We start from the raw sequence: 17,974 nt of genomic DNA, 5'->3' as shown, positions 1-17,974 counted from the left end.
AAAGGCTCAAACTACGCGCGTGAGGTTCCGTGAGTCATCTCTCCATCCTTTCCCATGCTATTGGAGATGGAAACTCACACCTAGGGGTATCAAAAGTCAAAACCTAACCCAACCGGCCGAAACGAAACGAACCAACCAAAATTGAGCCAAATCGAAATCGATATGTACTTATTGGATCATGTTTATAATACGATAAGAAACTTATACCAGCCCGAAATTCATAAAAAACACACACACACACTTTTTAAAATACTTCATAATATATTTACATCGCAAACCAAATCGATAATTGAAACCAATATGAAATCGAAACTGGTGCACCCTTATTGGATCATGTTTTGAATTCACTAATTCTCACACCGAACCAGTTCAAACCGATCGATTGACACCCTACTTGCACCCAAAAAAAATTGGAGATAGAAATAGTGATTTAGGAATCGGATAACACATTGGTCTTCGCCAGTATTGTGGATCAACCTGTACTGGATAAATTTGCCTTGAGTTCATTTAAAATTTAGTTTTTTTTTTTTACCATTTTACCCTTGGCACATATTGATCCACTGATATGAGATCGGCTAGGAATCAACTAATACCGATATGAATCAGTCATTGCCAGTATCAATACGAATAGCAATCCACATGATTCGATATCAATTAATAAAACCCTAGATGGAAGTGGAGCCTTTGAGTGAATCAGTTCAACTTTGATTTGGTTCAATGTTGTGAAGGATAGGACATCAAAGTATAATCATTTAGGGAAGCAGTTTTCTGTATGGGAGTGTGGCCTACATTGGCACTCCCATGTGTCTATCTCTCTCTTCTTTAAAACAAGGGGGCAGAGGTATCTTTTCATATGGGGGAGGAGAGAGATAGACTCATGGGAGTGCTGGCGTAGGCCACACTCCCAGACACAGCTCTTTTTCCCAATCATTTATTAAAGGATTTCAATATGCCAAATCGAAACCAATTAATAAACGGCTCCGATTAAATTGTCTTTAACTGGTTTTGGTTCATTTATCTTTATCGGTTTCGGTTTTGCTGTCTGTTTGAGTTAATAGTTTTAAACACAACTGGGAATGAACCTATTTTTTAAGTCCTCTTAAAATAAAATAAAATAAAAACTACTGATATTGCTAGGGTTGAACCATAACATCTAAGCTCAAATTGTGACTTAAGAAATAAAAACAACTTCAAATAATTTACATGGTTTAAATCAACAACAAAACATAACATAACATATGTAGAATCAAATGGCACTGGAATAGATTTTGGGAGAGATGGTGGGGGAAAGCGGTTGACACTAGTATCAAAACCATAAGGGGCATTTACATTGGGATTGAAGCTTTGATACTCGTGTCTACGCAGCCTTTGTTCGCATGTCTTATCAATTCCCCTATTTGGTGAGCACCAATATTGAGGACAGGTAAATAATGTGCGAGCAAAGCAACAAGGTTTGTTCGAAGCAATGTCAACATAAAAAACGGCCTCAAAGCGCAGTATTAAGGTTGTAGTTGTTTAACACGCAACCAAAGAGGAGAGCTATAGGAGCAAGACTGTATTTGGTTGGACACATGCCAAATGAAGATCATGTCCATTTGCACTCAAACAATCAATATAGGTGGTTCGATTCATGGTTACATCTGCAAATGTTTTCTCGTGAGCCAACGCCCCTAGTCCAGACATTGATCCATATCACTTTAGAAGAAACGATGTAACAATACTTAACTTATCTTTAGTGATTCGAAATGGGGTTCCGTCCTCTGCAAAGGAGCTTATATCTTTTATTCTCAACCCTGATAAACCACCCCCTGCTCTTCTTGCTCCTATTGTAAATGACATTTGTCATCTCCAGTCTTTTTTTTTACAAGCCTTTTTTTCTTTTATTCATAGAGAGATTAACAACGTGGCTGACTCTCTAACTCGAAAGACTCTCTCTCTTACGTGCAGGGAAGATTGGCCTATTTCCACCTCTTGGCTCAAGAGGCCTGTCTCGAGGATACTATAGCTTTGGCACATCTATCTCAATGAAATCATGATTACCAAAAAAAAAAATGAGCGTCCCTCACCCTCATAGAAAGAAAGCCCCAATTAGAACCACATTCCTTTTGCATGTGGATGTAGCTAAGTGTTTGACTCTATTCATCATAGTTCCACGTTGTTGGGGCTAATGCTCGTTTGCACGCGCAAAAAGGGCGGTTAGAGATCAACTTGACCAATTAGTTTTTTTATAGGTTTAGTATGTATAATGAGTTCAATAGCATACTGATACTTAACAAATTTTAATAATAATTTGTTCAAAATTAATGGCTTAATTTTGTATATATATGAACCCTAACGTTATTTATTTTTTTCAAGTTTCAGTTTAACCCAAAATTATGAAGGACAAAACAAGATTTTGAAAAGGGCAAAAGGGACACCTTGAAATGACCCCTTGGGGGAACTGGGCAGGAAAATGCGAGGGTGTGTAATTCTATTTTCGGGTGAGAGCATGCCAAGTCATTGTCCCCTTAAATTTTTTTTTTTTTAAATATAAATTATTAAATAAATACCAAAGGAAAATCATCACAACTTGTCAACTTACAACCTAAAAATAGTGGTGACTTGGATGATCAAGAAAACAATTCGTCTACGCAAAGAATCCTTTTAGGAGAGGGTTTTCTGTCTGGCAGCGTGGCCTAAACTCCTTTTCTTGCCCTAAGATTCATAGTCATAGAGGCGGCTAAGGGCATTACAATTTACACATCCGTTGTTTGTGCAGATGTTCAGGGACTTGAACAGAGCGCTTGCCGGATTTGCACCGAAGCTTGCTTTTCTTCTTGTTGTTGTGGAGTAAACAAAATTGACTTCTGAACGCGCCGTGGTTTGTTTTTCTCTGGTTTATCTCGTTTACAAGAGGTAAAAAAACACTCTCGTTTTCTCACTTTGCCTATCCATCGACATGATTATTAGAATATTCAGGAACAAGGGTGTAGAGAGAAATTTCATCGCTAGGGTTTCTCCAATCTGCCACAGAAAGGAGCCCAACAAGAGTCATTGCCTTCTCCTCCATTTATCGAGAAATTATTCGTTGATTTGGTGAAATTACATTGGGTTTTCTTTGAATTGAGCTATCTGGTATTTGGTATTCTGGGTTTGCTAACTCATAAAATCAGTCTCTTTAGCAGTTGGTATATTACTCTGGTTCGTGATTGAAATGGGGGATTCCGATTGCCATACAATTCGTAACATTTGCATTCTTGCCCATGTCGATCATGGCAAGACCACCCTTGCTGACCATCTAATTGCTGGTGCTGGAAGTGGGTTACTCCACCCGAAGCAGGCTGGCCGGCTGAGGTTTATGGATTACCTAGACGAAGAACAGAGGCGGGCAATTACAATGAAGAGCTCTTCGATCGCTCTTAAGTACAAGGAGTACAATATTAATCTCATAGATTCACCTGGGCACATGGATTTCTGCAGCGAGGTCTCGACTGCTGCCCGATTGAGTGATGGAGCCTTGATCTTAGTCGATGCTGTTGAAGGGGTTCACATACAGACCCATGCCGTCTTGCGGCAAGCCTGGATAGAAAAACTTACACCTTGCCTAGTCCTCAACAAGATTGATAGGTTGATCTCAGAACTGAAACTGAGTCCAATGGAAGCTTACAATCGATTGCAGAGAATTGTTCATGAGGTTAATGGGATTGTGAGTGGCTACAAGTCAGAGAAGTATCTTTCTGATGTAGATTCGATACTTGCAGTTCCTACTGGTGAGATGGGTGATGAGAATCAGGAGTTCATTGAGGATGATGAAGAAGATACTTTCCAACCCCAAAAAGGAAATGTGGCTTTTGTTTGTGCTTTGGATGGGTGGGGTTTCTGTATTGGGGAGTTCGCTGAATTCTATGCATCGAAGCTTGGGGCGAGTGTCAAAGCATTGCAGAAGGCTTTGTGGGGTCCTCGTTATTATAATTCGAAGACCAAAATGATTGTAGGAAAAAAGGGAATCAGTGGAGGGAATAAGGCTCGGCCTATGTTTGTGCAGTTTGTGCTTGAGCCTCTCTGGCAGGTTTATCAGGCAGCTCTTGACTCTGATGGGGATAAAGCAATGCTCGAGAAAGTCATCAAGTCCTTTAACTTGTCTGTACCTTCTCGTGAATTTCAGAATAAGGATCCGAAACTGGTGCTTCAAGCAGTTATGAGCCGGTGGCTTCCTTTGTCTGATTCGATCTTGTCAATGGTTGTTAGATGTATGCCTGATCCCATTGCAGCCCAGTCTATTCGAATTGCTCGGTTGCTTCCTAAGAGGGAGGTTGTGGATAATGGAACTTGTCATGATGTGCTGGCAGAAGCTGAGCATGTGAGGAAGTGTGTCGAGGCCTGTGATTCTAGTCCAGAAGCTCCTTGTGTTGCATTTGTATCCAAAATGTTTGCTGTTCCACTGAAGATGCTTCCACAAAGGGGTCCACATGGAGAAATTATGAACAATTTCGTGGAAGAAGGGGGGGCTAGTGATTTAAACGAGTACTTCCTAGCATTTGCAAGGATTTTCAGCGGGGTTCTTTCTTCGGGGCAGAGAATTTTTGTGCTTTCAGCTTTATATGATCCACTTAGAGGGGAAGGAATTCAAAAACATGTGCAGGAAGTAGAGTTGCAGTCCTTGTATCTAATGATGGGACAAGGATTGAAACCAGTGGCGACTGCAAAGGCAGGGAATGTTGTTGCAATTCGAGGCCTTGGTCAGCATATCTTAAAGAGTGCGACTCTGTCATCCACAAGAAACTGTTGGCCATTCTCAAGTATGGTTTTCCAAGTCTCTCCAACTCTGAGAGTGGCAATTGAACCATCTGATCCGGCAGATATGGGTGCACTTATGAGGGGTTTGAGGCTTCTAAACCGGGCAGATCCATTTGTAGAAGTTGGTGTTTCTGCCCGAGGAGAGCAAGTGCTTGCTGCTGCTGGAGAGGTTCATCTCGAGAGGTGCATAAAGGACTTGAAAGAGAGATTTGCTAGAGTAAAGATCGAAGTCTCACCTCCCCTTGTCTCCTATAAGGAGACTATTGAAGGTGAGGGATCTAATCCACCAGAGAATTTCAAGGTATTGACTGATAGCTCGGAATATGCTGAGAAGACAACACCCAACGGGAGATGTGTTATTCGGGTGAAAGTCATGAAGCTTCCACCTGCGCTGACAAAGGTTCTTGATGAAAGTTCTGATCTACTTGGAGGTATTATAGAACACAAACCAGAACAAAGAAGCAAACGCTTGCAATTACTGAATGCTACTGAAGATGACAATCCAATTGAAGCACTTAAAAAACGCTTGGTGGATGCTATAGAGAGTGATATTAAATCTGGGAGTAAAGAAATTGATAGTGATAAGGTTGAGAAATATAAAAATTTGTGGATTCGGATTGTTCAAAGGATCTGGGCACTTGGTCCTAGGCAGGTTGGTCCTAACATTCTCCTTGTTCCTGACTCAAAAGGTGAGGATGTTGGTTCATCTGTTCTTATACCAGGTTCATCTCTTGTATCTGAAAGATTGGGCTTTGTGGATGTTTCCTGTGCAAAGACCATGGAAAACGATAATGCTGCTGAGGCAGGTTTAGAAGCTAGCCATGCACTGTACATGGAGGCAGAGAGTCTTGCTAGCAGTGTGGTATCTGGTTTCCAATTAGCCACGGCAGCTGGACCATTGTGTGATGAACCTATGTGGGGTTTGGCATTTCTTGTCGAAGCCTACATTATTCCTTCTGGGGCAGAGTCTGATGAGTCAGAACCCTCAACTCACCAACAAGATCTATATGGCATCTTTGCGGGACAGGTTATGACAGCTGTCAAGGATGCATGTAGGACAGCTGTGCTGCAGAAGAAACCACGGGTTGTGGAAGCTATGTATTTCTGTGAGTTGAACACGCCAACTGAATATTTAGGCCCCATGTATGCTGTGCTTTCCCGACGAAGGGCCCGAGTTTTGAAGGAAGAGATGCAGGAAGGGTCTCCATTGTTCACTGTGCATGCTTACGTGCCAGTTGCAGAAAGCTTTGGATTTGCAGACGAGCTCCGGAGATGGACATCAGGTGCTTCAAGTGCTCTACTTGTACTCAGTCACTGGGAAGCGCTTCCTGAGGATCCCTTCTTTGTACCAAAAACGGAAGAGGAAATCGAAGAGTTTGGAGATGGTTCTAGTGTCCTCCATAATACAGCAAGGAAGCTAATCGATGCCGTGAGGCGAAGGAAGGGCCTCCCGGTGGAAGAAAAAGTTGTTCAGCATGCAACGAAGCAGAGGACCCTTTCCCGTAAAGTGTGAAGGTGTTGATCCCATAGGTACCAACAATGAATTTTTAAGAGGATTTTAACAGATACACAATTCACCAAGTCATGGTAAAATAGTACAAGTGTACTTTCAAGTTTAAAACCCAATTGACATTACCTTGATTCTTTTATGTGAGGTAGTGCTTGGATTGTACTCTGATTATTATGAATGAATGTATTTCTTTTGCTTGTTTGAGAAGAAAACAAATATAGTTATTAGGAGATACCATGGATATTATATTAAGAAGTTAATGGAGATAGCATTACTTGTGTTAGAAATTTTACATTTTGTACTTCCAAATCCGAATTTTTAAAAAAAAGTTCTAAATAATTGTTTCTACTTTTATTTATCAAAATTTCATTTTAGTAAAGAAAAAATTTTGCCTAAGCAGCTCACCTAAATGAATCTTCAAGAGAATGTTTCATTTTTGTCATGTGGAAGAATGATATGGCCATTTTATTCATTGGATATCTAGAGAGTAGTGTGGATTTACTATATGTAGAATTTCAGAGCTTAATTCAATCAATGCCCTCCCGTATGTATATTGGCATGCGTCCCCATGTGTCTCCATGCATGCTTACGGTTACTCTGAGCCACTATTGTGCACTTTTCCATAGTCCGGAATTTTTCAAAGCTCTATTTTCTCACGTGGGGCACATGGATTTCTGCAGCGAGGCCTTGACTGCGCCTGATTGAGTGATGTTGTCTTGATCTTAGTTGATGTTGTCGAAGGGTTCACATACAGACCCGTGCCATCTTGTGGTTGATGTGGATAGAAAATCTTACACCTTGCTAGTCCTTAACAAGATTGATAGGTTGACCTCAGAACTTAAACTGAGTCCAATGGAAGCTTACAATCGGTTGTGAAGAATTGTTCATGAGGTTATTGATGCAGCTCAAGGAAGAAGACTTTTCATGTGGTACTGTTCATGTGGACTTGGTGTGGGCCCCATGAAGCCAGCTTGGTGGGAGAGATTTAGAGCTGCAAAGATCTTTTAGGAGTTACTAATTACTTAGTTTCTATTTTCATGTTCTAGCTACTTTTAGTTTCTATTCTTATAATAGGCTCTTAGTCATTAAAAGTAGTCGCATCTAAGAGTCTCTTTTTATTTTAGTAAGTTTATAATTTTTGTAATAGCAAGGGACCTTCTTTCTAGATGTTCCTTAATATCTTGGCAGCCAAGTAACTACCCACACAATAGAAGGGTTACTAATTTTGTATTGTGGCCTTTGGTTATCATAAATAAAGAGGAAGAGTTATCTAGCCCACAGAGTTGAGGTTTGAGAGAACTATGCTCTATGTGAGTGTGTGCACTGTGGTGAATCAGTCCAGCAAGCATTCTAGCAATCTAATTCCTACCGAGGGCATCCCTAGTTGAGTTCTAACTCTATTCTTTGTTCTTATTTAATTTCCAAACAGTGTTATAATTTCCTTCATATTCTGCTTGTTTTTCCGGTATTGTTATAATGCCTGTATCTCTGTTGGTCAGTAACCTAGTTTAAACTTCAGTTTCAACAATACCATTGTGACTGTTACAGATGTAGGAGGTCGAATGGTTTCTTGGTCCTCCGCCGGTGCTTGTGGATTTAAGGGCACAAGAAGCTGATAAAGTCTAAGAATCTAACAATCAGTTTGGGCTGATATTGATCTCCTCCATACCTACTCCATTCGACATAAATTTTGTGTTGATTGAATGGCTTGTTAGTGACTAGTGAGTTATATAGTTTACTCAACTTGCTATTTTGTAGTTTTTGTGACTTGCTAATTTCTGTCCATGTTAGTTTCTCTCCCATCCAACCGTTAAATTCCTTTGATATTTTTATCACTTAAGCACCCTCATAGGTTCTCTAGGATATCTTAATTCCACTTTCATCAGGTTCATCGTTTTTGAGTTCTATTTAATCAAAGTTTCTGCTGTGTTTTGGATTACTGCGATTCTGTTTCTGTAGGTTTGTTAATGTTGACTTGTTTCAGCCTACCATACCTCATCAGTTAATGGGATTGTGAGTTGCAGTCCTTGTATCTGATGATGGGACAAGGATTGAAACCAGTGGCAACTGTGAGAGGGGGGGGGGAATGTTGTTGCAATTTGAGGCCTTGGTCAGCATATCTTAAAAGAGTGCGACTCTGTCACCTACAAGAATGGTTCTCCAACTCTGAGAATGACAATTGAACCATCTGATCCGGCAGATATGGGTTACTTATGAGGGGCTTGAGGCTTCTAAACCGGGCATACCCATTTGTAGAAGTTGGTGTTTCTGCCTGAGGAGAGCAACTGCTTGCCACTGCTGAAGAGGATCATCTTGAGAGTTGCATAAAGGACTTGAAAGAGAGATTTGCAATGGTAAAGATCAAAGTCTCACCTCCCCTTGTCTCCTATAAGAGAATATTGAAGAGGAGGGGTCTAATCCACTAGAGAATCTTAAGGTATTGACTGACAGCTCGGAATATGGCGAGATGACAACACCCAACGGGAGATGTATGGTTCGGGTGCAAGTCATCACTACAAGAAAAGAGGGCAACGCCCACACTTTTGCGAAAGTTTTAGTGTTGTTAATTTGTTACCGCCTCTAAAGCGTACTGTTAGTGGTGGTAAACAATTATGTAGAACTTTTTTTAAAAAAAATTCGGTTTTGGAAGTACAAAATGTAAAATTTCTAACACATGTAATGGTATCTCCATTAACTTCTTAATATAATATCCATGATACCACTGTTTTCAGGTTGTAAGTCATGATACTAAAATGTATAACTTCTACTGTTAATGGAAGTATGGAACAGTTTCTGTTTAGATTCTTAGTCTTCCTTAACATTGAAACAGTATCACAAGAACTAACAAGGGTAGTTATAATTTTTAAGCTTCTATTACTATTTTTAGAATATTACAGTTCAGAACTTATATAACAGAAATTTTGGAGGTTTTCTGTATCAACAGCTTCCCATCTGTTAATTTGGTTTGAGAAAATTTTAATAATGTTCTCATTTCTGCTCTTTGACTGTTTAACATAATAGCTCAGGGCCCAAATTCTTACCTAATCTGCTAATAGGCTAAAACAAGTTTATTTTTTATAACATCTCCATCATTCAAGTGGTTCTCCAGGTTCCAGGCTGTTCCAATCCCAAGTTCTTGTTGTTTAACATGTAATGTGATTGAACAGGCATTCCGAAGTGTTAAATTTCATTTTCAAGCGCTTGAATTTTTAGTTGAAGTGTTAAATTTCCTTCAAATTGAATTTGTGGATATTGTTGGGCTTGTAAAAGGAGCTGCTCAAGGGGAGGTGAGGTGATACTTTCGTGATATGTACACTATTAGCTTTTGAGTTTCATGGTGTCAGGTGAAGTTCTGGTTTTGCAGTTTTGGTTTCAATACTAAAAGATTTTCACTTTCTTTGAGCTTATGTTACAATTTGTTGACTTTGAAATATTTTCTTCGTCTGTTTCAGGGATTAGGAAATAAGTTCTTCTCACATATTCGGAAAGTGGATTCCATACTTCAGGTTTGCGTATCTATCAATATGTAAACTATTTGACTATACCCAGAAACTGTTGAGCTTTGCTAGGGCTGAGAATTGAAACATTTTGCACCATTCCAATATGCTGCCATCACCCATTATGGGAAACAGCAGGAATGTTGGGAACATGTTTGGGAAACTTATCTGAATGATTTCTTTTGATCAGCTGAGTTAGGGTGTGAATTGTTCTATGTAAATAAACATGAATATGCAACTAGGTCCTGTCATTAGTCTTAAAGCACTTAATTGAGAATTTTTTTGTCTTTGAGTACCCTCTGAAATCCTATTAGTTTGTTGCAATCAGTATGTACTTGAAGTATTTACTGGTTTGATTCTTATTCTTGAATGCTCAATATGTCAACCTAGGTACAATGGCATCAGGATTTGTTTTCTCTCATTGTGTATTTGATGAATTACTAGATTTTTGTGATTTAAAGGCTGCTTTAGATTTATTTGACAGAGATTTTGTTTGTGTGGTCTTTACTTTCCATTCCTTTAACAGTCAAGCCCTGCTTCTGAACTTATCATGTTTGTGTTGCTTAGGTTCCCTAAGGATACCCAACCAGGGTTATTGAGAAATAATCCGTAAGCGATATCGCTTAGGATCCAGAAATCTACAATATAATTTTTGAAGTAATAAATGAAAAAGGGTTGCTTAATTTTGAATCTTGATTCATCACGTGGATTAAATGGGGTACCTGCCTGTGCCAGAGTGTTATTTTTGGGTGAATTACTTGTGTTCAGTTGTTTGTAAGTGCAAATTGTGCTCCTCTGGATTTTGCACCCTCGTACATGTGTGTGAATTATACTAGTGAGTGCAGAAGTTAGGAGGTGCTAGAGCTGTACTTGTGTTGCAACAATTTTGTTGAAGACAGCAGCTCTAAGAACTGAACTGAAGAATTTGGTTTATAGACTATTTTCTAGAAGATGTAGCCATGTTGCTTTCTTTACCTTTGCCCTTGGAGAGGGCGATCGACAATAATATTGGAAGACTGTCCATTCTTCGTGAATTTGATTGAGAGTTGGAAGCAAACACTGAAATCAAAGTTCCCAGTTTCTCTAGTGGTGGCTACATGGAGCTCATGGTGGTCCCAAAGAAGAAGGTCATCTCTTCGGCAATTTTTCTTCTTCTTTTGAAATGAATATTTGAGAGTATTTGTTGAGCTTTATCAACATCATAGAGATTCAGCACCCCCAGGAGAAAGATAATGCATGAATATTTAGTTAGACAGAACAGAAAAGTATGATTTAGCCTTTTACATCAGATATTGCTTCTTGGATGATTTTGTGCTAATCATTAAGATTGGATTTATAGGTAGACTCCTTTATGTTCTGGTTTAGATTATCAGTTTCGATTACTTAGCTGTTGTGTTATTTTTGTGATAATGTGATGTTATATGAGGTTTCATATTTTTGCGTTTGATATACTACAGTAGTTCATCATTTAGAAGTTTCTGTGATTTCTAGTGCTATTGGCTTCTGCATTTTGTTGGGTACAAGGTTTTGGATTGTATGGCTGTGTTCATTCAGATAATTGGGTTTTATATGGTTTTGTTGGGCATGAGGTTTTTCTGACTTTAGCATCTTTCATTTTTCACTCCAAAATTACCTTTTATTGGCTCATTACAGAGGAGGCTGTCTTCATGTTTGGCAATGATTTCCACCAAGTCAACCCACAGGGTTCTAAAGGATAATTCAACAACAACTCAGCCTTATCCCGACTAAATGGGGTTGGCTACATGGATCCTTGCCATCCGATTAGCTCTATTCGAGGTCATACTTGATACAAGGCCTAAGCTAAGTTATGTTTGCCTTTGGCTCTTTTAGTTCCTTCAATCTGAATCAAATCACTCCTCTGTACTGGAGCATCCAAAGGTCTCCGTTGAACATGGCCATGCCACCTCAAACGACTTTCTCGTAGCTTATCATGTATCCGAGCTACACCCAAACCAGCTCTAATATGATCATTCCTTACTTTATCCTTATTAGTTTTGCCACTCATCTATCTCGACATGCTCATCTTGGCTACACTGAGATTATGTATATGATGCTTCTTAACTGCCCAACATTCCGCACCATACATCATAGCCAGTCATATAACTGTCCTATAAAATTTTCATTTTTTATGTTTTAAAGGAATACGCCGATCACACAACACTCTGGATGCACCTCTCTACTTCATTCAACCTATTTTAATTCTTTGTGAAACATCATCCTCTATATCTCCTTCTTTGTTTATGATTGAGCCTAAATACCTAAAACAATCACTTTGCAGAATCTCCCTCTCATCAATTTTAACCACCTCATTGTCTGTCCTAGTGTAACCAAAGTTACACCATATATTCTGTCTTCGTTCTACTTATCTTAAAACCTTTTGATTCCAAGGTTGATCTCCATAACTCCAACTTGGTGTTGATCCCTGCTTTTGTCTCATCCACGAAAATAATATCATCAGCAAAAAGCATACACCAAGCAAACTCATCTTCAATGTCTCTGGTTGAGTCATCCATGATAAGTGCGAACAAATAAGGGCTTAAAGCTGATTCTAAAGGATAATTCGAGATTATTAAATAGTTGACATTCTAGTAGGACTATAAGCATTTTGAAACACCCCCCCCAAACAACCTGATGGATTCAGAGCAAAATCACCAGTTTTGAGTTTTTCTTCCCAATCCTTTTTTTATATTTTTGACCAAAGGAATTATCTCATGTCAGACCACTTTGATGTTATTCTATCATATGGTTTCTGCATTAGTCTAGAAGGCCTAATTTCTTTCTGTTCATGTTTTTTCATGGCAGTATGGTTTGTGGTCTAAAACTTCAAGGAATGACGCTAAAGTCCAGAGGTGACTGATAAAAGTTTGTTAGATGTGCAGGTTTCTCCATACAAAAGAGGCATAAGAAATGGACTGAAGGCCTTGAAACTTGTTTCCGTAATAGTTCGCTGCAAGTATGGACTTTGCTATGTAATCTGATGGGTACACATTTCTGCATTTTGCACAAAACCTTATGTGAGTTTCTTCAGACTTGCTAATATGAAATTTTGCAAATAGCCTTTTTTGATTAGATGTGGTGTTGCTATTGATTGCTAATATTGATTTGTAAAATGCTTATGATCAAGTTGAATGGCGCTTCTCTGATCGGATTATGGAAGTCAGGGGTCTGGGTTGAAGTGGGGAGAATGGTTTAGGATTCATCTCTATCATCATTAATGGCTCTCTACATAAAGAGATTGATGCATCTAGAGGAATTTGATAGTGGGATCTGCTTTCCCCATTTCTTTTTTTTATGGGAGAGCCTTGTGATCATGGGTAAATGCATTGGGAGAATTCAAGGATTTTGAATGAATGTAGTTCCTCCTATCACATCTCAGTATGCATGCTGTTCTCTTATGCTTTTGTGGGCTAGACATGAAGCTGCACCTTGGAGTCGTGCAGAGAAGGTTTGAAGCTATTACAAAGCTGTGGGTTAATTTAGGAAAAAAAAAAAAGAAGCATGTTGACTGGGATTATATATATTGGGTGGGTGTTTGTTGAAATAGAAGCAAGTCTTTTGAGCTGTAAAATGGGAGAAATTCATTTAATGTAATTATGTAAGGTGGGGTTCCTATTGGTGTGAAACTGAATCCACTAGGTGTTTGGAATTCAACTATTGAGAAGATGGGAGAAAAGGTTGGTCCAAGAGTAAGTGTTTATCTAGTGAAAAGAGGGAATTGAAACTTAAAACAAATTAACAATAATGACATTTGAAACCTAAAAACCCATCAAATCCTATTCCTATTAAAATCCACAATGTAATATGAAACATTGAATAACCAAGCTGTTTGGTTTTTTTTTTTTTTTTTGGGGGGGGGGGGGTGGAATTGGGGATTCTTGATACAAGGTGGCTAATAGTTTTCTAGTTATAATTTAATATGGACAGGTTTGGGCCCATGAGCTCACTCAACTGACCCAAACCCATTTAATTGCCAACCTAAGTTATAGCCAAAGACTAGGAGCAAGGGCCTTGGAATCAATAACCACTTACCACTGTAAGATCTGGTTTTTCATTGCTTGTTTCTCCCCAAGCTTTATAAGAATAATTATGTTTACTTTCATCTAGGGTAAAGACAGAATCTCTTCAATAATGGTGATGTGATGCTATGATTGGAGTCTCGGGTTATTATTAACTCCAGCCCGTTATTGTTTATGGTCCTAAATTCCCTTTTCTAATCCAATCAGAGGGTCAAACGGGTGGCAAAAGAGATTCTCTCTTCACCATGAGTGGAGAAAAAAGGTTACGCATTTGTTTTCTAGATTTTAGGTTGAAACTTTCTTTGTTTGTTTGGGTGGGTGGGTTGGTTTGAACTAAGCATAAAGTCTTTCAAATGAAAAAGGAAAAAAGTCGTGTAACCCCTATGCCTTGACACATGAGCTAGCAAAATTACCATTCTGTTCCCTATGATTAAAAATCCCATGTATATTCCTTATGCCCTTTCGCGTGCTGTCATTGGCCCCTACGTTGATTCAGGAGCTATGCAATTAGGCAACGATCTGTTGCCCAATGAAAATTTATCCTCGAAGACTCTTATCAAGATGCCTGTGTAAGACCATTAGACATGGTAAAATTTTATACAGCATTTCTCAACTTATTTTACATCCTACAAACAAATATTGAATTTTTTTCTTCCAAAAACTTCATTGGATTTCAAGTAAAAACCATTTAAAATGAGAAAAGTTTCAGTAAAATCTAAAACATTTGCTGTGATTCTAGTTACAAATTTTCCCTTTTTTTTTATTTGATCGAAATTTTCCTATTTCATGTTTTACACTTTTACTTGAATAAATAAATAAATAATAAAAAATAAAAAAATAAAAAAACCAAAAGATAAATTTTTTTTTTCAAAATTTAGTTGCAAAATAATTTTTCACTGGAAATAATCTTGAAGCCAAGAAGAAAGACTTTTTACCAAGCAAATGGAACTCAGATTATTTTAGTTCCCACATTAGCGCATCAGAAAGCTCAATTTAAGTAACAGTTAAAACTTTTCCTTTGGTTTTTTTGATACTTCGACTGCTGAAAAATTGAATGATTGATCTTTAACCAGTCATTAGCATGAAGAAGATCCTATAACGATGTTGACGTCAAGCTTTCGTAGTCGTTTTTGTCATAATTATTATTATTATTTAAGTAATTTTTTTTCTTTTAAAACAAAATAAATAAGATTTAAAATTTTTTCTTTTTTCATTTGTGATTGCTACTATCACCACTGGTAGCTAGATCGGAGCTACCAGAAAGCCACAACTAAAATTCTGGTCCAAACTCCTAACCGAAATGCAAGTACAGTCATAGGCACCAAAGAACAAAAATAGTCAACTATACACGATACAGTTCTGTCCCAAAACTACAGTTTTACATCAACCAAACAGGGTTTTAGGTGTTGGTAACGTATTGTTTTGGTCTAATATCGATAATGTCAGAATCTGTCTCAATACCTCAATTGTATTAGATATTTTGATCGAAAAGTGACATTTTGAACTCCAATGGGTTCGATACAGTATTATTCAGCCAATTCATACCAGTATTGGTATATGGGTATCGGTAGTGACCGATATGATACATGATTGATACGGTATTTTATAACCTGGATTCCAAATCAACTGTTGTTAATAATTAGGGAATTGATACCTAACAAATCAATCAATCACCAATAATAAGCCAAGAATATATCTAGCATCACGCGATACATGACCAAAGCACACCTTTCTTTTCCTTACACTGATCACATTAGTACAAGACAAGTCACCACTAGATTTGAGAATCTTAATCCTATAGCCTACGAAAGGTGGTTGGGCCAGCTACTCTCTCATCTCTAATTCTATAAGGCTATGTTTGGTTGCTAAGAAAAGAAAAAAAAATTATTATTTTTTTTTTAAAATTTGAAGAGAGAGAGAGAGAGAGAGAAACATAGATCAGTCAGAGTGTCGTCATGTTTTTTTTTTATTTCTTCTTCACAACCAAACATAGCCTAATTCACTATGAAGTATTGAACATCGAAGCTAGCTTGCAACATGCGTGCCTCGTCACTACCAATTCTTCCACCTTCAATAGCTTGATAATGTCGAACAAATTATATGGGGATATCCATAAGGTATAGGGGAATAGTAAGGGTATTAGCAATCATTTGTAAATATGGGACAGATATTGACGGCCATAGATGGTTGTATTTTTCCCCAATTATGAAAGTATCATCAGATGGAAATGTGAAAATATAAAACAACATCTTTATGATTTAAGATGCTTCTCATTAGTGTTTTAAAAATCAAGATTATATCAGAATTGGCCAAGATTGATCCCAATTTTGGCCAATCTTTATGATTGATCAATTAACTTTTGTACGTAAACTAGCATTATGGTTTATTGAGATCGATTTGGATCCAATTTATGTCAGAATCAGTCGGGATCAATTTGGATCCCGATTTTTGCATTTAAGCTTTGCTTCTTATACTCATTTTAAGCTAGAATGGTAGTAATGAAATGGTTAACTGGTCCTCACTTACAAGAACTAACCCATGTACTCTCACTTGACAATACTGAAGTGAGTAAAAATTAAGGTTAGGGTTTAATGAGACTTATTATTATTTTGTTTTTTTACCAAAAAAAAAAATTTGTATAATTGGGTGTGGCTAGAGGAAGAAAATAATCATTACCCATGCATTACTAAAATTACCAATGGTATGAATATCAACTACTAGTTTGAATAGGCAAATTTACTACACGATCTTTCAGTTGAAATTTATAAAAAGAAGGGGGTAGAAATTTGAAGGCCAAAAAAAGGAAGTGGGCCGTGGATTCGGACGAAATTTCGTTGCACATACGATTTCTGTTCTGGAGCATATGGTGTGTAGAAGAATTGGGGATGAATGTAATACTTCATTCTGGTATGACAAATGGATCCCTAATCTTTCTGGTAATCTTGTTAATCTTGCTACTGACCCTCTTAGTTCGAACGATAAGTTATTGAATGTCTGTCATTTTAAATTTGGCTCTTCTGATTGGAATCTTGATCTCAGGAAATGTCTTCATTCTAGTATTATTCCACATATTCGGTCTGTTAAGTTTTCGCCAACTAATGACCAATGGTGGTGTCTTAAGACAAAATCTAGCGTCTTTACCACTAAATTAGCTGCAAGGCATTTGATTTCCAATAATTCTGGAACTTCTAATAATTTTGTTGGTTGGTGGAAATTTTTTTGGAAACTTCCAATTCACCCTAAGTTTAAACTTTTCTTCTGGCGTTTGCTCAATGCAGGGCTTCCTACCAAGGATATTTTATCGAAATGGATCCAGATTGAATCAACCTGTGCTCTCTGTGGAAATTGTGTTGAATCTCTATGACATCTTTTCCTTTCTTGTGATTGGGTTAAACGCATCTAGGCAGCAGGACCATTGGGACTGAGGCCTGACTTTCTGGGATTTGACAATTTCAATCTCTTCTGCTGGTTCTTTTTTCTCCATTTTCGGGCTGATAGACCTATGTTGGCATGGTTTTTTAGCATTTTTATTATAACTTATTATTATATTTGAAAAAGTAGGAACATTGTGGTGCTGGATTTTAAACAACCTGATCCGTCATGGATACTTAAGGTTGTGCAACAATGGATTGTAGACCAACAACATTTATATCTCTCCTCGGTTGTTTGTGAGGATGAATTGCTACCTGATGTTATGCTTCCATTGCATCTCTCTTCTTTTTTCTTGCCTTGTCATGATTTTCCTGTCTAAATTTGTGTAGGATTCTGTTACCCTGAACTGATTGAGGCCGGCTGGGCCTATCTTATTTTGGTAGATGGCAAGGTTAAGTTTTTTGATACAGGAAAGATAACAAACACTGAGGATTTGGACACCTACATTTTTGCTCTCCGAAAGGGTCTAGACCGTGCTGCCTGCATTGGGTTGCAGATAAAAGAAATATGATGTGATAATCTGTGGATCACTCAATTTCTTCGATCTCCAACCAAATGCCAATGGCCATGGAGCTTATTTGCTAAACTGTTTTATATTTCTGACCTAACTCAGCATGTAAAATATAGGTATAGTACAAATACTCTCTCAGCAACTATTGCCAAAAACTTGGCAAAAAACGCGTGTAATGCTACCTCGTCTACTGCCACTTATGTGTACTCTC

The 17,974-nt window shown here is 38.0% G+C and overlaps 1 protein-coding gene across 1 annotated transcript; it reads left to right on the top strand.

Annotated features, from left to right (window-relative positions):
* The first annotated feature begins 2,916 nt into the window (after positions 1 to 2,916).
* Positions 2,917 to 6,518, top strand: LOC122658751 (elongation factor-like GTPase 1). The gene has a single exon (XM_043853849.1). It carries the CDS (start codon positions 3,194 to 3,196, stop codon positions 6,287 to 6,289), a length of 3,096 nt encoding a protein of 1,031 aa, XP_043709784.1. The 5' UTR covers positions 2,917 to 3,193; the 3' UTR covers positions 6,290 to 6,518.
* Positions 6,519 to 17,974: the final 11,456 nt, after the last annotated feature.

Source organism: Telopea speciosissima, chromosome 4 (genome assembly GCF_018873765.1).
Source record: "Telopea speciosissima isolate NSW1024214 ecotype Mountain lineage chromosome 4, Tspe_v1, whole genome shotgun sequence".
Classification (NCBI taxonomy): domain Eukaryota; kingdom Viridiplantae; phylum Streptophyta; class Magnoliopsida; order Proteales; family Proteaceae; genus Telopea; species Telopea speciosissima.
The sequence above is the reverse complement of the archived record's forward strand: the minus strand, read 5'-3'. Positions and strand labels throughout refer to the sequence as shown.

Coding starts and splice junctions, on each gene's coding strand:
- LOC122658751 (XM_043853849.1), top strand. CDS start 3,194: ATGGGGGATTCCGATTGCCATACAATTCGTAACATTTGCATTCTTGCC.